This window comes from Cnephaeus nilssonii, assembly GCF_951640355.1.
Source record: "Cnephaeus nilssonii genome assembly, chromosome: 9".
Taxonomy (NCBI): domain Eukaryota; kingdom Metazoa; phylum Chordata; class Mammalia; order Chiroptera; family Vespertilionidae; genus Cnephaeus; species Cnephaeus nilssonii.
Genome location: NC_137080.1, coordinates 52,384,484 through 52,407,160, shown reverse-complemented (window position 1 = coordinate 52,407,160; position 22,677 = coordinate 52,384,484). Strand labels below are relative to the sequence as shown.

Genomic DNA, 22,677 nt, shown 5'->3' with positions numbered 1-22,677 from the left:
GTTTTGCGCAGAGGATCCAGCCAAAAGGGCAGACAAGAAAATAGGTGTCACCTTCGTCCTCTAAAAAGAAGGAAGGAGCTCTCGGTTTCTTACGAAATCCAGGGTGAATGCTGCTCTCCTTTATGCCGAGCTGCAGACTAGTCACGGCGAAGCCCACCGGCCCAGCAGCAGACTGGCCCCGATGGGGGTGACGGGCATTGAGGCTCCCGTTACACACATTCTTCCAGTTCGCACAGAAACCTAACAGGCGGGCACATTACACCTCTTTACAACCTGAGGAAATAGACACGGAGACAGGGTCTGACCCGGGCCCGGAATGGAGCCGCGACTCGGCTCCGGCAGAACCACCAGGCGCTGCCTCGCCCTCTGCTGGCCGCGCACCGCTACCTCCCACACGGCCGGCCCCGCCCGAAGCGCGCACGGAAGCCTCTCACAGCAGACCCACGCCAGAACCTGTGCCCGGAAAGGCGAGGAAAGGAAAACTATCCCGAGAAGCGATGTCTTCGGGCTGCTCGCCAGGCCTAAACAGAGCGAATGTATCTGCTTCAAGTATCAGTGACGTAAGTGAGCAGAGGCGGGGTTATGTAGATGAGCACAGCGCGGTGACTGCTGGTTCGAGTGTCTTAACAGAGCAAAATTTCCTCTGGATATCCAAAAGAATGTATCTTAGTCTCTGTCATATAAACAACACTGCAACTTAGAGTCCAAGGGCAAAAGAACGCTCAATATAACTAACCATGACTTTAAAGTGTGTCGAGGATGATGGTGACGTGCCAAGCAAGACACACAACTCATACTTACCTGGCAGGGGAGATACCATGATCACGAAGGTGGTTTCCCCAGGGCGAGGCTTACCCATTGCACTCCGGGTATGCTGACCCCTGCGATTTCCCCAAATGTGGGAAACTCGACTGCATAATTTGTGGTAGTGGGGGACTGCGTTCGCGCTCTCCCCTGGTGAGTTTGTTTCCCAAAGATAGCATTTGGTTCAGTTAACATGGGTGTCTTTCACCAGACATAAATGGATTATACTGCGCAAGTGAGTGGATGGGTTTGTGGTGTTACTTTGGTGTACTTTCGATGTTTTTATTCTTGCAATGGGAACCCATTACTTACAGATTTGGAAAACATGGCTCCAGGGGGGAATGCCCCAACCGAGGTGCCTTACAGGATTCCTATTTAAGTTTTCACTGTTAATTTTGGAATGGTTGTTATGTAGAAGGAAAACTATTGAGTATAAAGTACTGAAATGTGCTTGTAGCTGAAACACCCAGTGGAAACCAGATGTTGGTGAAGAAATGGAAAAACGCTGGTGGGAATACAAAGTGGAATGCCCCTATAGAAAATGTATGGCAGTTCCTAAAAAAAAAAAAAAGTATGCAGTTTCCATATGATCCAGCAATCTTACTTCTGGATATATACACAAAATAATTGAAAACAGATTTGAAGAGGTATTTGTACATTCCTGTTCCTAGCTAGCAGCATTATTAATAATAGCCAAAGGGGGGGGGGGGGGGGGAGAGAGAAATAAAAATAAATGGAAAAATATCCTCAGGTGAGGATTAAAAACAACAAACAAACTGCAACTGAAAGACTAAATAACTGAGCTGAAATTTTACCAGAGACATACTGTTGGGGACAGAGGCTGGAGTTCAAGACTCCAAAAGGTCAAGGAATCGTAAGTGAGAGCCAAGGCTTCCAATTAAGGGCAGTATCCTACAGGTAAGGACCATGCCCTAGGAAGAAATGTAAAGCTAAATAAATCAGTCTTATCAATGCCTCAAACCAACCTTGAAAGGGTCAAGGTGATCTGCCTGCTAGAAGAAAACAACTTTCTTTGGAGGATGGTAGCATCCAAAGTTTCTATAATTTTTCATTAACGATGTCCAACATCCAATACAAAATTATAAGGTATGTGAAAAATAGATTGAAATGATTAAAAACTAAAAAAAAAAAAAAAAAAAAAAGACACAATAACTACACCTAAAATAATTTGGTATTATTGTTAGTCAGGAATTTTAAAAATTACTATATTTAAAAAAATAAGAGAAAAAGACAAAATAGATGAAAAAGATGGAAAATTTCAAAAGAATTTTGGAATCTATAAAAAGGAACAAATGGACATTTTAGAACTAAAATATGTATATCTGAAATTAAAGTCACTAAATGGATTTAATAGCAGTCTAGATACAACAAGAAATAGTGAACTGAAAACAGATTATTAGAAAAATATTATATCGAAACACAGTAAGAGAAAAGGAATTTTATGAAATCCAGAACAGAACATAAAATATATTTAGAACATAGTCACATGGCCAAAAGGACAAACTGAATAAGGCAGAAGTGTATCTGAAGAGATAATATCCTAGAATTTTCTAAAACGAGTAAAAAGCATCAACTCACAATTTCAAAAAGCTCAGTAACCCAGGTAGAATAAGTACAAAGAAAACTACACCAGGTATCTACATATATAAAACCCTAATATGCAAATAGACCGAACAGTGGAACAACCAAACAACCGGTCACTATGATGTGCGCTGACCACCATGTTATGTGTGCAGAACATGGCGGGCATCGGCAGCAGGTGGCAGAGCACAGAACATGGCAGGCATCAGATGCGGTGGTATGGTGGAGCAGGTGAGCAGAGCAGCCAGACCAAGGCGGGGCTGGTCCCAATTGCCCCCGAGGGCTTCTCCACCTCCCCCTGCTCCTGAGGGGCGATCGGAGCCAGCAGCCACCTCTCGCACCCGCTGCCGGGGACAGCCCCGCTTTGCACCCGATGACGGAGCCAGCCCCACTCGCACCCGCTGCTGGCACTGGCCCCAATCACTCCACGCTGTCAGCATGTGCAAGTGGGGCCAGCGCCATCAGTGCATGAGAGCAGTAGCGGTGGGAGCGGGGCTGCCGGCAGATGGGACCAGGGGCTGAGGCGGAAGGGGCCAGGCAGGGGCATGGAGGATGGGCTGAGACCCACCCCTGTGCCCCATTGCAGCCTCGCAGCCCACAGTTCCTTTCAAGGTGCACGAATTCGTGCACTGGACCCCTAGTATCACAATGAAACTGCAGAAAACAAAGCCAAAGAGAAAAATATGGAAATCTGCTAAAGAATAAAAGACATTACCTTCAAAGGATCAACATTAAGAATTCCAGCTGACTATAGATATTAGAAAAACAGTGGAATGATATTTAAAAAGGGACAAAAAGTCTCTACCAACCTAGAAATCCATCCCTAGCAAAAATATACTTCAAAAATTAATATGAAATGAAGATGTTTCAGACAAACAAAAGCTAAAAGAATTCATTGCCAGCACACCAATACTATATATAAAATATATTTTAAAACTTTTAAATGAAGAAAAATAACCTTAAATAAAAGTATGGAATTATAGGAAAAAATAAAGAGCACTTAAAAGTATGAATATATTGATCTAGAATATATTCTGGAATAAAAGCAATCTTTTAGAAATTATTAAATTTCATTCCTGTGGTACATAGTTCTAGGAAAAAAAAAAAACAAACAGAACACTGTGCTTGAAAAAAAAATCTAACATGGAAAAAAAAAAGATGCTATTTTAACATTCTTTGAGCTAGGGACTACTGCTAAATGCTAGGGATACAAGCCTGAATAAGGCAAAAGTCCTTGCTCCTCAAAGACCTCATAGTCTACTAATAGCAACAAACTAGCTGCCCCCCACACACATTTACTAAAGGCAAAATAAGAGACCTCTTTTTAGTCCAAAGTAATATTACATATACTATATATATGCATGTTTGGTTTATATGTATTCTCTCTCACATGAACACACACATGCAAATCTGATCTTTGTGAATACTTTGAGAGCTAGGTAAGATATATTCTCTTTAATATAATTTTACAGATTAAAAAAACTGAGGTCGGTGAGTTTAAGCAATGACCTTATAACTAATACAAAGCAGAACAGCATTGTCTTGCAAGAATATGTGTTCTTTCTATTCCTGCTACTCCATCATAATTTAGAACAATAGACTTTTTTTTTCTCCAGCTAAGTATTATACTTTACTTCAACTAGAAGGCAGAAAGTTAACTAAGGCTCTAATGTATTTGGAAATAACTTATATTCTTAATGAATGAAAATGTACTTCTTCTTTTCTTGTTTTCTTTTATAAACTACTAGAGACCCGGTGCACGAAATTCGTGTGTGGGGGGGGCGGGGGGGTGTCCCTCAGCCCAGCCTGCACCCTCTCCAATCTGGGACCCCTCGAGGGATGTTGGACTGCCCGTTTACAGGGATTGGACAATGGGGGTGTGGCCAGCCTGGGTGAGGGGGTGAGGGCTGTTTGCAGGCTGGCCACAGCCCCTTCAGGGTAGGGGGTTCCGCTGGGGTGCCTAGCCAGCCTGGGTGAGGGGCTGATGGCTGTTTGCAGGCTGGCTACACCCCCTGGCGACCCAAGCTCCCAGCCCCTCCTTTTTTTTTTTTTTCTCAGCACCTCCTTGAGCAGAGGCCAGGGCCAGCTGGAAGCAGGTATCTGGGATTTATTTATCATCTATAATTGAAACTTTGTAGCCTTGAGCGGAGGCCAGGGCTGGCCAGGGCTGGTGGGAAGCTTGGCTTCCTCCATCACCGGGGGCAACCCAAGCCTCTTGCTCGCTCCAGCTCCATGGCCGCTGACATCTTTGTTGTGTTGATTTGCATACTCACTCCTGATTGGCTGGTGGGTGTAGCGGAGTGATGGTCAATTTGCATGTTTCCCTTTTATTAGTGTAGAAGTCTATCTACCAAGACAACTGGATATTCAGTATGTCAAGACAGTGCTGCTTTAGGCACAATATTATATCTACTTTGAACTTTGATATATAAAATTTTCATTTTATGTGTACTAGCCACATCATTATAAACATATGGTAAATTATACATGTATAGTTTATACTATATATAGTAACATATATATATAGTCTTTACATGTATAGTACATATAATAGAGAGATATATAAAATTCATAGTAATGTGAATGAACTGTTGAACATCATTCCCTTACACTATTCATGTCCCCTGTGAAGCCAGAAGCAATACCAATAGTATTAGTTGTGTTTTTCTATATACAGGCATGTAAATTTAACTCTTTAATTTTCTCTCACTATATTTTAACTTCTATAAGTTTAATTTTGTATTTGAATATGGAAACTTTATATCAGAGTCTAAATATCAGATATCAATCAATGGGAAAATCTCTTAGCCATGGGATAAGCTGGATTATTCTCCATAGGTACAAGGGATATTTATATTCTTATACTATCAGAGAAAGTATGATAAAAAGGATCAAGTTCCAGAATATGACTTGTTTCTAAATTTTCCTTCACCAATCTCGGTAATGGTCAATCCTGACCTGGATTCTCTTGGGTTTTAAAAGAAGCTTAAGGCTTTCTCCCACCTTCATGCCTCTAAAGATGGGCCAAAATCAAAGCATTTTGTTCATACCCAGGAGAGGTACTGATCTGCCATGTAAGAATCTGAATCTGAGATGTAGGGCTCTGAGTAGGCCAGCCCATTTTCTAGCAATTAGGATTCTTGGATTTTAAAGTCATAGAATGTAGATGTAGTTCTCTCTTCCTATTTTCCCTTCCACTTGGCTGGAAGGATTGGTGCCAGGCCACTTGGAGCAAAGACTCTCTCACCAGCTCTAGTACATATATCCCATTTTGAGCTTTTTTGTCTAGGCTCTTAAGAGTTGAGGAGTGGAGTCCTGGCCAGTGCTCAGTGGATTGGAGTATCATCCTGTACACCAAAAGGTTGTGGGTTCAATACCCTGTCGGGGTGTGTATGGGGCATAGCTGATGGATGTCGATGTCTCTCTCTCTCTCTCTTTCTCTCTTTTCCCCATCTCTAAAATCAATAAACATATCCTTGGGTGAGAATAAAAAAAAAAAAAAAAGAAAGAAAGAAATGTAGCTAGTGTAATGGAGGGACTGAATTTAGAACAAGTTGAAGAATGAAGGGACTAGAGTGAAAGTGAGCAGTTCGGATACTAGTCTAAATATTGGTCATTCTTTAAGAACAGAATTCACTTTAAAATTCTATAAAAAATTCTCTATGAAAAAAATTCAGCATTAAAACTCAAATAGTACAAATGTTTTAAGAACTTAGGCATGCTAATACAACTTATTATTGAAATAATTTCACCAAGTAATTAATTTCCATTGTGATTTACTATTATTCTAACAGAAACAAACAACTGGCTAGCAAAATAGGTAACTTGCAAATATCTTTTTCTGAAGAATTTACTAGTCTTATATCTTCCTATAATACTACCATACTTGGAATTTATTTTTAAAATCACTAACTTTTATAAATATATTTATTTACATTAATTTTAGTGTCAACCACCATCACTAGCCACATCGGTGTGAGAGAAACACTCTTTAAATCACTTTAAAAGTATATTTTTACTAATTTTTAGAAGGAAGAGGACAGAGAAGAGATAAGCATCAACGTGAGAGCGTAACATCAAACAGCTGCCTCCTGCACACCCCATACTGGGGATCAAGCCTGTAATCTAGGCATGTGCCCTGACAGGGAATCCAAATGGCAACCCTTTAGTGCACAGGACGACGCCCAACCAACTGAGCCACATCAGCCAGAGGAGAACTTAACTTTCTTAATTGTTGGATTCATTTAGGAAATTTTTATTTATTTAACATTCCTCATTTTTATTTGCCAAATATATATTTTTTAATATGTTGCTTTTTTCACTATGTATTATCTTTCCAGTCAAAAGGTTGAGTCCCGAGAAGAAACAGAAGAAAAAAAATAAATAAAAAGCTTAATATTGGGAGTTATTCAATAAGCCTAAATTAAGCTTTCTACAAAAGATAATTCTTTATGAATATTAAAAAATATATAGTTTAATTTATTATTAAATTTATTACAATTTATTATGGTGGCCTGGTTTTTCTGTACATGTGTATGTTGTTTTTTTAAAAACAATATTTTATTGATTTCAGAGAGGAAGGAAAAGAGAGACAGAAACATCAATGATGAGAGAGAATCATTGATTGGCTGCCTCCTGCAGACCCCTTATTGGGGGATCGAACCTGCAACCCAGCTATGTGCTCTGACCGGGAATTGAACTGTGATTTCCTGGTTCATAGGTTGATGTTCAACCACTAAGCCACACCGACCTGGTTCAAAGCTCTTTAAAATGTTTTCCAGCCCAGGCTGATTTGGCTCAGTAGATAGAGCATCTGTCTGCAGACCAAAGGGTCCCGGGTTCAATTCCAGTCAAGGGCACATACCTTGTTTGCAGGCTCCTCCCCAGCCTGGGCCCTGGTCGGGCGCATGCAAGAGGCAACCAACCAATATGTTTCTCTAACATCGATGTTTCTCTCTGTCTTTCCCTTTCTCTTCCATTCTCTCTAATAGATCAATGGAAAAATATCCTTGGGTGAGGATTAACAAAAACAAACAAACAAACAAAAAAATGTTTTCCAGAAAAAGTAGAAAATTAAGTTTTCAATACTCTTGTATTTGATACTCACTCTTTAAGGCTATCAGACCGCCTCCTATTTCTTCCCCATGAAGAACTTCTACTTCGAGTTCTCCGTTGGCTGGGGCTTCTTGACCTCCTATGATCACTTGGAGAACAAGGGTGACGTTCTTTTGATTTCATTTGGCCTGGTGCTGGAATATGAAGTGCAAGACCTCAGTCACAACCGCTCAAATAGTATTATTTTCTAAAATAATTTTAAACTAAAAAAATCTGTCATTGCTAAAATTCATTCTGCTGAGTAAACAAGATCTAACATTTAGTCACACTTACTTTTGCGATCACCTTGTGCAAACTGTATTTCAATTTGACGGCCACATACCCACTTTCTATTGAGGTTATAAAGAGCATCTTCAGCATCTCGAACATCTTCAAATATGACTAGCTGTTAAGGACACTTTGAATGTCAGATATCAAGTAAAAATGTTATTTTAAAAGAATTATTTAGGTGACAGAAAATTAATAGAAAAAACAAGTTCAAGTTATTAAGCTCACATCTATAATATATGAATAATCAAAAAAATTTCACTTTTATTATGAAAACATAGGCTCATTATGATTTAAAAGAGTGAATCTAAAAATAAAAAAAGAAACAAATGTGCAACTATGTTTTAAATGTATACATTAGTATAAATGTATAATTTATGCTATATAAATGTATAATTTCAAACATGTCATGAGAACAAAATACTACTAAGTCCAACATTGCCCTTCTCTCAGGTAAAAAATTCATCAGGTTGTTCACTAAAAGAAATCAGCATGCAGAAGCCTGTATTCTGAATTTAAATTACTCTTTTCAGCAAAAAGCTTTTTAATTATGATATTTTGGAGCAATTACTTATAAGCAAAATGCACACACATAACTGAGCTAAAACACATTTTCAAAACTGATTTAGTTCTTTAAAAATGATATTTAGCTTTGAACCTACTGCTTTAAAATACCTTTATACTTTTATTACTTGGGGTATAAAAACATAGAAGTAATCTGTAAACATATGGAATTACATATATTGGTTTGTAATAACCCACTAAACTCCCTTATCTATGTAAATTATATATTAAACCTAACTAAAATAGAAATAAGCTATATAAAATGAATAGCTGTATTTTAGGAGGTTATTCACTGGTTTAATTTTTTTTAATAGAAAACAGAAAAAGCCAAGAAATGCAATACAGTATGAGACTTTGGCAATTACCTCAATGTCACTTGATCTTGAACCTTGACCTTTACTCTTTAAGGCTTGCAAGATGGACTTTATAAGAGACGAAGAACCAACAAAATCAGACTTGGCTTTGACTCTGGAACTCTGAGTAAATGTAGGAAAGCCGAAGTCTCAACCTGGTGTTGGCTTTGTCTTTTGCTTGATAAAGACTTCCCTCTTCCAGGTCTTTATCTCTGTGTCCACCCTCCCTCTTTACTCCTTGATGCTTGAACTTTAGGTGCCTTTTGTCTCGCCTGCTGGGTTTATGCTCGGATTCTAGCTAACAGGTTGGTTCAAACTGGGGGGCTCTTGCCAGCTACTGTGGACTGCTTTAGATTTTCTGAGATAAAGAAATAAACACATTTAATTAGGCAATATTAATCTCATAACATATGCTCCTGAATACATATATGTAATTTGCACATGTATGTAGTATATTCAAATGCACACAGTAAAATAAAGGATATTGAACATAAGCAAATCCTCTTGGGCGGCGGGTGTAGAAGTCAAGTGGAATGTAAACGTCTACTATAGGGCCATACCGACCAAACTCACGACGCAAGTCCTCAGGCCTGAATTGTTTCAGAAATAAGGCAAAGAAATATGAGTAGCTGGATTAAAATATCATGCCTACAGAAATCCAGTTGAAACCCTCAAAAGAAAGTACATTATCTGTACTAGCATAACCTAAAAATATCTCTCAGAAGACTCACCCAGGGTTCACAAATGAAAGAGGGAAAAAAAGAAGAAAAATTCTCAGGCCTCACTTTCAGAGATTCTGGTTCAAGAAATCTGGATTACAGGCTGGAAATCTGTATTTTTACAAGCACTCCAGATGGCTGTCATGCCTACTCAGGTTGGAGGAACAATGACCCACATCTACCCCAAAGTTATTCCTATTACAAGATTTTTCAATGGTCATATAAACAGTCCTAACTATTAACTATTTCATTAAGAACACACTCATTAGCTTCATTAGAATTTCATATTTGTTAGATTTTGTTTTCAGAGCACAAGAATTAAAATTTAAAGAAGTCCTAAAATCGCCTGGCCACTGAACAGTGGTTGAATATCGACCTATGAACCAGGAGGTCACGGTTCAATTACCTGTCAGGGCACATGCCCGGGGTTGCAGGCTTGATCCCCAGTATGGGGCGTACAAGAGGCAGCCGATCAATGACTCTCTTTCATTGATGTTTCTATCTCTCTCTCCCTCTCACTTCCTTTCTGAAATCAATCAAAATATATATTTAAAGAAGTCCTAAAATAATTTCTCAGGTTTTAAAGAAAAATGGGTATTTTACATTAAGCATAAAACAAAATAACTACTATATTCTCAAATTTGACAAGTATTTTTGAGCCTCTTATATGCCTTTCTCTGTGACAGATATTAAAGAGGGGATACCAAAGAAATACACAGTATATTTGTCTTCATAGAGCTACAATTTAACTGAAGAGACAAAATACTTAGCATTGATATCTGACAGTTATGGTACATTTATATGCTAGCTTCTGCTTGCCTTAACACCACTTAATTCTCACAACTCTATGGTTGTTTACAGATGAGGGCACAGACAGATTAAGTCACTTACGGTCACTGAACCAGCAAGTGACAGACAACTGGAATCAAACTCCCACAGTCTGACACTAGTCTGTGTTCTTTTTTCTCTCTTAAAAAAAATTTTTTTTTACTCATTGATTGATCTGAGAGAGAAAGAAACATTGATTTGTCAGTACACTTATTTATGCATTCACTGGTTAATTCTTGTATGTGCCCTGACCAGGGATTGAACCCATAACCTTCACATATCAGGACAACACTCTAACTAACCAATACTGTGTATTTTTTTTTTAATGTTTAGGTTACTCTGCTTTAGTTATTTTTTTAAATATATTTTTATTGATTTCAGAGAGGAAGGGAAAGGAAGAGAGAGATAGAAACATCAATGATGAGAGAATCATTGATCAGCTGCCTCTTGCACGCCCCTCACTGGGGACCAAGCCCGCAACCCGGGCATATGCCCCTGACCAGAATCGAACCCGGGACCCTTGAGTCCACAGGCTGACACTCTATCCACTGAGCAAAACCAGCCAGGGCTCCTCATGGAAATCTTAAGAAATTCAGCATCAAGCTATGGGCACAAAACATGGCTTTTATTTTTATAAAATATATTTTTATTGAGTTCAGAGAGGAAGGGAAAGGGATAAAGAAATAGAAACATCAATGATGACCTCACATACAACATTGTTCCTGTAGTAACAGCAGAAAGAAGCAGCTGTGAGGAGCTTGGCTCCTAACAGTGAGGAACTGAGCTATGTGCAGGAACTCCCATGAATTGAGATTTTTCATTCTGCTTTATCAGAGTGCATATAGGTCCTATTTCAGGAAAAGTAAAACAGTCATTTACAAAAGAAAGTCAATCTGTATCCTAAGCATTTTAATAAAAAGTTAAAACAAACAAAAATAAATTAATTTAAATTAAAAAAGAAACATCAATGATGAGAAAGAATCGATTGGCTGCCTCCTGCATGCCCCTCACTGGGGATCGAGCCTGCAACCCCAGCATGCACCCTGGCCAGGAATTAAACCAACAAACTCTTGGCGAATGGGTCAACCCTCAACTACTAGGCCACAGCTGGACCCTTTATAGTTTTATCTTTTACACTTCAACTGATAATCCAGTTCAAATTATGATGTGAACTAGAAGTTACAGTTAATTTTTTCCCTATATGGATATCCAGTTATTATGGCATCATTTGTTTAAAAGACTTTCCTTTCTCTACTAAATTGCTTTCATGCCTTTGTCAAAATCAATTGACTCTGTAAGTGTGGATTATTTATGGACTCTCTATTCCGTTCCATTGATCTACTTGTATATCCTTAGGCCAGTATCACACTTTCCTGATTACTGTATCACTTAGTCAGTCTCTAAGTCAGTAGTATAAGTCTTTCAGTTTCAGTAACCTTTTTCAAGACTGGCTCTTCTAGATCCTTACACTTTTAGAATTAACTTGTGAGCTTCTATATTTTAAAAAGCCTGTGATCAGGAATGCTTTGAATTATAATATAATCATTTTTGGAGAAAAATTAAAAACTCAATCTTTTGTCTTCTAATCCAAGAACATGGTATATCTATCAATTTATGTTGGTCTTTTTATTTATTTTTATTTGATTTTTTAGAGAGAGAAAATATCAATTTGTTGCTCCACTCATTTGTGCTTCTTGTATGTGCCTTGACTGGGTTTTGAACCTACAACCTTGGTATATTGGGAGGATGCTCTAACCAACTGAACTATCCAGCCAGCACTTATGTTGGTCTTTTTAATTTCTCTTGGCAATATGTTGTGGTTTTCAGTGTAAAGATTTGTTGTTTGCTTGTTGTTAATCCTCACCAGATGATATTTTTTCCATTGATTTTTTTTTTTAGAGAGTGGAAGGGAGGAATAGCAGTGGGGAGGGAGAGGGAGGGACAAAGGCAGGAAGAGAGAAAGAGATTGAGGGAGAGAGATCACTGTAAGACACACATTGATTAGTTGCTTCCTATACACACCCTGATCGGGGCCGAATCTGCAACCCAGGTATGTGTCCTTGACTGGAAATCGAACCTGGGACCCTTTGATACATGGGCTGACACTCTAACCACTGAGCAACTCTGGCCAGGGCTAATTTGCTTTTTAAATTTGCCTCATGGAGGGGTTTTGAACTTGATTCCTTATGTGCCCGATGGGATGAACACCCAACCTAGGTATGTGCCCTGATGGAGAATCGAACCAGGAACCTTTTGGTGTACTGGATAATGCGCCAACCAACTGAGCCACCCAGCCAGGGCTCATTGGTTGATTCTTGTACGTGCCCTGACGGGATGGAACCCTCAAGTTGGCATATGGAGACGATCCTCTAACCAACTGAGCTATCCAGCCAGGGCTCAGTGCAAAGTTTTCACATTTGGTTTGTTGTTGTTAAATTATTCTTAAGTATGTTTTTGACATTAACATAAATGGAACTTAAAAAATATTTTACTATTTTCAATTATTTGTTAATATACAGAAATAGAATTTTATTAAATTTACCTTGTATCCTGATATGTTATTAAGACTGATTATTAGTTCCATAGTTTTATATAAACAAACATGTCATTTAAGAATAGGGACAGGTTTTACTTCTACCTTTATAATTTTTATGTCTTTTATTTATTTTTCTTGCCTTGCTGCACTGGTTAGGATCTGCAATAAAATGCTGAATGGAGGTTGTGAGCATGGGCATCCTTGTCTTGTTCTGATATTAGGGAGAAAGCATTCAATTTTGACCATTAAGTATGGTGTTAGCTATAACTTTTCATAGGCTGAGGAAGTCCCTATTTATTCCTAGTTTGCTGATACTTGTTGAATTCATGAAATCTTGAATTTTAATTTTTTTTACATCACCATCAATGTTAACATCAATATAGTCTCATACACACTGTAACCAAAGAACACTACTAAGTATGTCCAAGAGAGGTACGGATCATTCCTCCCCAACCTAACATGATATTATACATCAAAGTGGGAATGTTATATTTGGGATTTGGACATTACTTTGTTCCATTAGAAAACTGTATCGGAGATTTTTTAAAAATTACTCTTCTACACAATAAGAAAGCAAATATATTAAAATTAATATTCTTCCTGATACACCTTTTGTTTTACTAGTGCAAAGAAATGTAACAAAATTGTGAAATATATATATATATATATATATATATATATATATATATATAATTAAAGTTTGCTCTGAAAGTATAGCTTTTTTTTTCTTTTTATATTTTTATTAATTTCAGAGAGGAAGGAAGAGGAAGAGAGAGATAGAAACATTAATGATGAGAGAGAATCACTGATTGGCTGTCTCCTGCACACCCCACACTGGGGATCAAGCCTGCAACCCAGGCATGTGCCCTGACTGGTAATTGAACCGTGACCTCCTGATTCATAGCTCGACGCTCAACCACTGAGCCATGCCAGCCGAGTGTAAAATATATTTTTAAGTCTTTCTTTAGTTCTTATGTTCAACTGCATTCCTAACAAATTTTATGCTAACCCATAGTGTCTCTTAATGTCTTCTCCTTTATCACACATATTAAAATGGCCACTTCAAAGAAACATTTTAAATGAATTTTGGCTTTGTTATAAACACTTTTACTAAAGAAAATTTGAAAACAGGAAAGAGAAAAACCACGCAAATAGATTTCTTTCCAGGCTCATTTTTTATATGTAGTTTCTCCTTTCCTCATTTTTAGGTAATTAAAATCATACAGTACATATCATTTTATAACCTGTTTGTTTTATTTTCACATTTATCCCAGTGATTTTCTTTATAAGCATCCTAAATGTTAAAGCTAATTTTAATGTCTAGGTGTCATACTGCTAGTTAATTTACACTATATGCCACCTTGTACAAAAAAGCTATTAGTATAGGTTACATGTGTGATTCTGCTTTCATAACACTACTCAGCAGCTGTGCAATCTTAGTTAGGCAAGATACTTAATCTATCTAAGCCTAAATTTCTTATCTGTAAAATGGAATTATTAAGAAACATGTATTATACATCTATTGTGAAAATTTAATTTAGATAATATGGATAGTGTTTAGTATAGCATCAGGGACATAGTGAGTACTCAAAAATGTTAACAATTGTTATTTCATTAATACAATCCTCCTACATTTTGATTGTCCCCCAGTTGCAGAGTTAAGAAGTGGTGAAAAATGGAAAAGAAAATCAATAAACCTCAATTATCAGTCTTGATTATTCAGAAGTGGATTATCTAGATTAGAGGTCATGTGTCACCTACAGGTCAGGTGTCACCTGTAACATGAGTTTTATTTGGCCTGCACAATGTTTAAACAGTAAAAAAACAAAAACAAAAACCCTGTTGAAACATAAAACTGCCAATATTTTACACCTTTTTTTTTTTTAATTTTTATAAGGTGCTTCTGCCAAACTGAAGACAATTGCCAGGAGGCAAGATGTCACATGCAGTATTTTACAGCTTTTAAATCTACAAAAATCAAATTTCATATGCCTTAACGTAATAAATGCTACCATTTTGAAACAGCATCTACACACACAAAATACAACTTTCTGACTTTTGAAAATCAGGAAGATATGGCAACAAGTCTATATACTAGCTATCAGCTGGAGCTTAGTAGCAGCTGCTGTCCCCAGGAGATGGCACATCTTGTTTTCCATTTGTACAGTCCATACCATCCTACTGTGTCTTATAACCTGACAACTTCACTCACTCCTATTACCCTGGCTGGCCCCTGTGGCCATTAGAATTGGAAACCGCTAATTTCTGTAGACACACACTCTGGGGAGACACGATGCTTATTCAGTATTCAAGGGATCTCTTTAACTGTGGTGTGGTGTGTTGTGTTTGTGTGTGTGTGTGTGTGTGTGTGTGTGTGTGTGTGTGTGTGTGTTTACCTTATCCAAATGATAAATTTTGCTTGTTTTCTATGTAATGAATTGATAAACAGGTTGAGAGAAGAAATGTAAGCACAGGCATCTTTTAGAGATCAATTAAGGTATATTAACTCACTGTCTACAATTGTGACATATATAAAAGTAGGGCCCTAACCAGTTTGGCTCAGTGGATAGAGCGTTGGCCTGCGGACTCAAGGGTCCCAGGTTCGATTCCAGAGTGTGCAGGAGGCAGCTGATTGATGTTTCTCTAGCATCAATGTTTCTAACTCTCTATCCCTCTCCCTTCCTCTCTAAAAAAATCAATACAATATATATTTTAAAATAAATAAAAGTAGGGATCAAATTAAAAAATACTTAACATTTACTCCTCAGAGGTAAATTGTGATGACAAGAGATGGCTCTGGAGTCGAGGACTCCAATGTATTTGTCTCTGTGAAGGCCCCGGTAAGGCATTTAAACTCTGGGCTCAGCTTTCCCTTCTGTGCAGTAAGACAACACCGCATCTGTACGGAGGCCGGGCTCCGAAGGCCGGGTGGGGGCAAACCCAGTCCTGCTCCCGCCCCTAGTCACCCCCTCGGGCTCCTATGAAGGGAGAAAGGGCTATGGAAGAAGTTATTTGTTAAGATCTATGTTTGGGCACAATGTGGGCAGAATTCTCCGGGGGGGGGGGGGGGTAGACTGAGAACATCCAAAATCGACCAGCGAAGTCCCTGCAAATCATTGACACCGGGTGCGTCTACTGTATTCAGAACTTTACAGAAAACCATATAAATCTCATCCCTGAAGTGATCCTCTGCGCACAGTACAGATGACAGCCAACCAGCACCACCTGCGAGCAGACCGACCGAGGGAAGGAACCCAGGCCCAAGGTGCGCATCACCCGGCCGCGCGTCCTCCATCCCGGTCCTCCGCGTCCGGGGGGCGGGGCGCGCGGCTGGATCCGGGCGCGGCCCCCGCTCGGGCGGCGTCGCGCGCGGCCGGAGCGGGAGGCCCCCGGCGGCCGGGCAGGGGCGGCCCGCGCCCCGCGGTCCCCGGGGAGGGATGGGCACCCGCCGGGCGGCGGAATGCGGGCCGGGCGGGCGGGCGGCGGCGCGGTCCCGCCGGGGCGCCGAGCAGCGCTGGGCTCCCTCCGCCCCGGGAAGGGCGCCCTCGCGGGCAGCAGCGGCCGCGCCGACGGAGAGCGCGGGGCACACCCGGCGGGTCCCCGAGATGCGGCCGTCACCCCGCCTCTTCCCCGCGCCCCAACCTGCGGCCGCCGCCGCTCACCTGGTGGCGTCCGCGACGTTCCTGACGAACAGGGAGGTGTTGGGGGGCCTCGTGTAGCGAGACATGTCCGCGTCCTCCGTTCCCTCCGGGCCTGCCCGCGGCCACGTCTCGCTGCCGCCACCGCAGCTCCGCCGGCCCCCGCGCGACCCCCTCCCCGCGGCCTCGGCCCCGCCGCGCAGCCGCAGAGGCGGGCGTGTGGGGGGAGGGGGCGCACGGCGCGAGCCGGTCCGAGCGGACCGCGGGGTGGGGCCCGGGCCGGGGAGCCCCGAGGGGCGGCGCTGCGGGCCCTGGGCCGCGGGATGCGGAGCGGGAGGCACCGGGTCGGGAGTCCGAGGGGACCTCAGGCGGGGCCGTGCGGGAGTCGGGGGTCCGCGGGGATGCTGGAGGGGGCGGGGCGGGGTCCCCGGGTTCCGGGGCATCTGAGAAGGGCGGCGTGGGAGGCGTGGGCCCGGTCAGGCGGCTGCCCTGTGTCCAGGGGCCGATGGTGTCCGGGGCGGGGTGTGCAGGCCTGGTCCCCAGGCGTCTGCGTGGGGCATGGGTGTCAGAGGGTGCGGGAGGGGGAGGCCAGGGGTCCTGGGTGCTGAGGCGGGTGAGCCGGGCTGGAGAGCATCAGGGTGGGGCCACGCCACAGCCCAGGGCACTGGGGCCTTCCTTCCCCTCTCCCACCCCCTCATTCTCAGCCCTGGACCTTGGCCATTCTTCTGCCTCCTGGTCCCTTCAGGCTTGAGCCTTATTAGGCTTTCAAACTGTGAGAGGTGTGTGTGTGTGTGTGTGTGTGTGTGTGTGTGTGTGTGTTGAATCTTCATCCATTAGAGGAGTCCCCCCTTATGTGGGGAAGATATTTCCAAGACCCCAGCAGATGCATGGAACCTGGGATAGCACCAAGCCCTGTGTACACTGTTTTTTCTTATATATTTATACCTATGATAAAGTTTAATTTGTAAATTAGGCAGGCACAGTAAGAGATGAACAACAATCTATCTATATATCTATATCTATCTATCTATCTATCTATAAAAGGTGACTAACCGACCACCAGGTACATATGATGCGCACTGGCAATTTGAAAATAAATGTTGACTCCCGCATGCGAGATACCTATAAAGCTCTCACTGGCGCCAATTGCACAGTATGTTTCGATCTGTCATTGTTGATCGTGAATTTGGTTGTTCTTGTTGACATTCTGAAGCTGAAAGAAAGCGTCTTCAGAATATGTCTGAAGACCAACTATTGGCACAACTGTCCCCGTCTGACACTGGCCTCCCATTTAAATTAATTCAAAGACAGTTTCCCATGATGCCAGCATTTGGGATGACTATTAATAAATCACATGGACAAACTCTAGACAGACTAGGAATATTCCTACCTGAACCTGTTTTTGGACATGGTCAGTTATAGATTGCTTTCTCTCAAGTTTGAAGAGCGTGTGATGTTAAAGTTGTAAATACTTCATCACAAGGGAAATTAGTCAAGCACTCTGCAAGTGTTTTTACTCTTAATGTGATATACAGGGAGATATTAGAATAAGTTTAATCAATTTATCAGTCATTGTTTTTATCAATGTTTTATATCATGTTTTTGTTGTTTTTTATATCATGTCTTTGTTGTTATATCATGTTGTTATTGTTTATTAATCAATTTATATATTATTTTCATATACATTTTACTAATTTTCTTTCATCTCTGACACTTCTATTATAGAGAAAGGGCAAATAGCTATATTAAAATACTAGGGGCCCAGTGCACAAATTCGTGCACCTTGAACTGTGGACCGCGAGGTGAGCACAGGAGCCGGTCTCAGCCCATCCTCCACACCCCCACCTGGCCCCTCCTGCTGCACCCCCAGGCCCTTGTCTGCCAGCAGCCCCGCTCCTGCCACCTCCACTTCCACACGCTGATGGGCGCTGGCCCCACTCGCACCCGCTGACGGCGTGGAGTGATTGAGGCCGGTGCCAGGTGCTGGGTCGGACCGTGGTGCATGGGAGCAAATAATTTTCAGTAACCACCAGAGGCTTTCCCTGATGACAGTGACCGGCGCCCTGCCTTGGTCTGGTGCCCCCGTTCACCTGCTCCACCATCCCACCAGGGCCGATGCCTGCCATGGTCTGTGCGTGCCCCCTGGTGGTCAGCACACGTCATAGCGACTGGTTGTTCGGTTGTTCCACCGTTCGATCTATTTGTATATTAGGGTTTTATATATATAGATTTCTTCTAATTAATTTCCTTTCGATGTGCATGAATCCGTGCACCAGGCACTAGTAGCTAATAATAAAATAGACTGTAATAAAAGTTTTGTGAATTTGCTTTCATTACTGTACTGTACTCACCCTTCTTGTGAAGACGATAAAATGCCTACTTAGTGAAATGAGGTGAATGAGGTGGCATACAGCTGCTGTTGACCTTCTAACCATAAGTCATGTCAGAAAGAGGATCGTCTGCTGCTGGTGGTCCTGGAGCTATGAGGATGTCATGATTGGCTGTTAGGAACAGAAGATGTGGATGGTTGGGAATTTTTTAATTCTCACCCTAGGATATATTTTTATTTTTTTCCATTGATATTTTTAGAGAGAATGGAAGGGAGAGGATTGGGTGGAGGGGAGAAACATCGAGGTGCATTGATTGGTTGGCTTGGGGAATCAAGCCCGTGACCCTTCGGTTCACAGCCAATTCTCTAACCACCGAGCATCCAGGCTTGTCATTTAGAATCTGAGCACTTAGGCCTTTCCCTCTCATTCTCCATTTTCCATTTTAAGCCGCTGCCTCTTCTACTCTTTCTGTCCCTCTGGAGCCGCTATTCCAAATGGCAGACAGAAGAAACACAACCCTCTCAATTTCATCAGTAGATTTTGGGGGAAAAGAGTTTGAAAATAGAAAATTACTGTTTCTGGGTTATTACTAAAGTATTTAAAAATATTTTTATTAATATCTAGAGGCTGGTTTATAAGATTAAGCAACACGTTTGTTATTCTAAAGCAATACTATGGTGTAAGTGGCTGCATAGCATAACTACCTTTTCTTCCATTTCTTAAATGGATATAAGTAGGCTAATTATCAAGTCTAATTAAGGTGTCAAATCATGAAAGACTAGTATATTTTAAATTCATTAAATTGTTTTTTACTGTCATAGTGGAGAACTAGAACTGATCGAAAATTCAGTTGTATTTGGGTATGCATGAGTGTCTTGAAATTTGTGTGATAAAAAGTATTTTGAAGGTAAAAATTTGAGATTAATGATTTTTTCCCCATATTTAAGTCATTTTTATATATCCTGATAGTGAATATCATCTTATGCTATGAATTCACTCTCCAACAGATGGCGCTAGCTCTCCTCAAGTAAGAGCTGCTCTGGTCTACCCTTTTTTTAAAGGTACCATGACCTTGAAGATGAAAAGTGATGTGGTTGTATAGAATGTATTGTAAGCATCCTTCTATTGCCCCTGCACTTGGGTTTATTAGACATCATTCCACACAACCCAGTTGGAGAATCTATGGTGTACCTTCTTATGAATTTGATTTCTTTCACTGTAGCTATAGCAAATAATTTTAAAGTTCATTTATATGGTAATAATGGATACTATTTAGCTTTTTCATTAAAGTTAGTTTAGAGAAGGCCTGTCACTAAAAAAGACATTGGAAAAAAGAAGAAAAAATAAATAAATTAAAAATGACATTGGGTCTTGAGAATTTGGAGGTGGGTGTTCCTAACTTAATTTAACAACAGTTTAGTGATGATGTGCTGTTGTTAAACATAGCACTAGGGACTGGGAATAAAAAAAAAGTTATGCATGCCTCCTAATTCTGAATGACCTAGCCCAATATTTCCCATACTTAAGTCATTTTTATATATCCTATGCGGGTTTTGCCATAATATACTTACTATTTTTTTAAATTAGCTCACTTTTACGTTAAAAGAGAGCTTTTTTAAACCAAATAACATGTGGAAAGAGAACATACAAATTCTGGCCAATTACTTTGATCTACAAAGTTTCAAATCCTGAGACCTCTTTCTTTTAAAGGGGAAATTATTGGGGTGGTAAACACACAATACAATATACAGGTGATGTATGGTAGAATTATATACATGAAACCAGTATAATTTTTTTAACCAATGTCATCCCAATGAATTCAATTTAAAAAAGTGAAATTAATCAAACAACAGGAAGCTACTAAAGCTATCCTAGGACCAAACTAAAACTTTCTCCCTAATGTAAAAAGGGAGTAACTCTTATATTATGCAATTCAATATTTAATGCTTCATCAGTGTAACATGTAAAACCATGGATAGTACCATCATCAATGGTAACTGCCCTGTACTTTTGGGAGACATTCTAGCTCGAAAGAGACATGCATGTAAACAAATCATTATTATACAGTTTCATTAGTGCTACATAAAGATATTTCAGAGTGCTATGTAGGGTATGATGGAAACAGATTAGTTCTCTATGGGAAAGGGAGACTGAAAGTCATTTTAGAGAAAATTGATATCTGAGCTATTTATTGAAGGATGAATATAAATACCAAGAAATAGAAAGAAAAAAAAACATGGTATTTGAGGGAAAGTGAACTAGATAAGCAAAGGCACAGTGTAGTGGAAGTAGCATGGTGTGCTGAACTATAGGGCAGTGATGGGCAACCTTTTGAGCTTGGTGTGTCAAACTTCGCCAAAAAACTGAGCATAACTCGGGTAGTGTGTCACTTTGAGGAAAAAACATTATTTCGCAAATGTTTCATCCTCAGGAGCAGCAAATGTTTCATCCTTGGCATGCGGCCGCCTCAGCGGCCGCGTGTCATCAGAAATGGCTACGCGTGTCAGTGCTGACAAGTGTGTCATAGGTTCGCCATCACTGATCTAGGCAATGACCATCAATGGCTGCTAAATTATACAGAGAAACAAGCAGACTTTATGTGCCCTCCTGAAGGAAGTTCACATCAGTATACTCTTGCAAAAACACTGAGTCTGGTTTAGCCTCTAGCTCAGTACTATCTAATAGAACTTCCTATGACAATGGAAATATTCTATGTCTGCACTGTCCAGTACTGTAGCCACTAACTACATGTGATTATTTACATTTAAAGTAAAATTTAAAATTTTATGACTTAGTCACATTAGCCACATTTCAACTCCTCAGCAACCACATGTAGCTAGTAGCAGCACTAGCTCTATCAGCTTTCAGGAAATAAAGAGGACCTTTCATTCTCACTTTATTTGCTATATCCATAGCCTCCAAAATATCCTCCTGTCCTCTTTATTATTATTATTTTTGTGATAAGAACACCCAAAATAAGATCTACTCTCTTATCAATCTTTTAATATTGTCTACTATAGGCCCTATGCTGTACAGTAGATCTCTAAGACTTACTCATCTTGCAAAACTGAAATTTTATAATCAATGACCACTTCTCTCCAGCCACTGAACCAACTAACACTGTCCCATTTTTAATATAACTACCTGTCAGAGGCTTATTTTTGTCATATTAACTAACAGTCGACCCATGAACCAGGAGGTCGTGGTTCGATTCCCAATCAGGTCACATGCCCAGTTGTGGGCGCAATCCCCAGTAGGAGGTATGCAGGAGGCAGGCAATCAATGAGTCTCTCTTGATGTTTCTATCTCTCTCTCCCTTCCTCTCTGAAATCAACAATAATAATTTTTAAAAGTACATTATTTTTAAATGTTAACTGGTAAGAAACACTTGAGTTGTCTTCCCTATCTTTTCTGGTCAGCTGGAAGTTTCCTCTATTGTCTCCTCTTTCCTTATTCGTTTTGGTCTCACACACTGTAGCAAAACAAAAGGGGAAAGGCACTTAATGCACAAGACCTTCTGAATGTTGTAACAGTATTTCCCTAATCAGTTTTATGGGAAATTTCTAGTTTGCTTCCTGTTTCATCTTCCATCATGCCCCCAATTACTAGATGTTTATTAATTTTAGACCACACATTTTTTTTATTAATGACTTAATTACTACATCTTTTACAAAGCATCTTAAGTATTTTAAGTACTCTCTGGCCATCTACGCCATCCATTCCTGCTCACAACCTTAAAATATGTAGCATCAAAATGACCAAACAAGTTTGAGAAGTGAATCCATATAAAGGTGATTATTAACCACGGTCAAGGTGTACACATTGAGAAAGGCATCTCTTAAAAGACCCTCAAACACAGGGTTGGTTCTAAGATCGAAATGTATCAATAACTGCAGGGCGGCCATGAAAGTTCTCTTCGTT

The 22,677-nt window shown here is 40.4% G+C and overlaps 1 protein-coding gene across 4 annotated transcripts in view; it reads right to left on the bottom strand.

Moving 5' to 3' along the window:
* The window catches only part of SRSF12 (serine and arginine rich splicing factor 12), a 28,929-nt gene extending 12,331 nt beyond the window's left edge, over nt 1-16,598 (bottom strand). Inside the window, exons 1-4 of one of the 4 annotated variants that reach the window (XM_079780366.1) lie at nt 16,451-16,598; nt 9,191-9,295; nt 7,795-7,898; nt 7,514-7,655 (exon numbers count right to left, since the gene is read on the bottom strand). In XM_079780366.1, the coding sequence (XP_079636492.1) occupies nt 7,514-7,655; nt 7,795-7,898; nt 9,191-9,295; nt 16,451-16,515 (416 nt within the window). In that variant the 5' untranslated portion in view covers nt 16,516-16,598. Of the gene's footprint in view, nt 1-7,513; nt 7,656-7,794; nt 7,919-8,717; nt 9,064-9,190; nt 9,296-16,450 lie in introns of those variants that run through there. The other 3 variants (XM_079780367.1, XM_079780368.1, XM_079780369.1) reach the window with 3 other exon arrangements.
* Between the last annotated feature and the right edge of the window lie 6,079 nt (nt 16,599-22,677).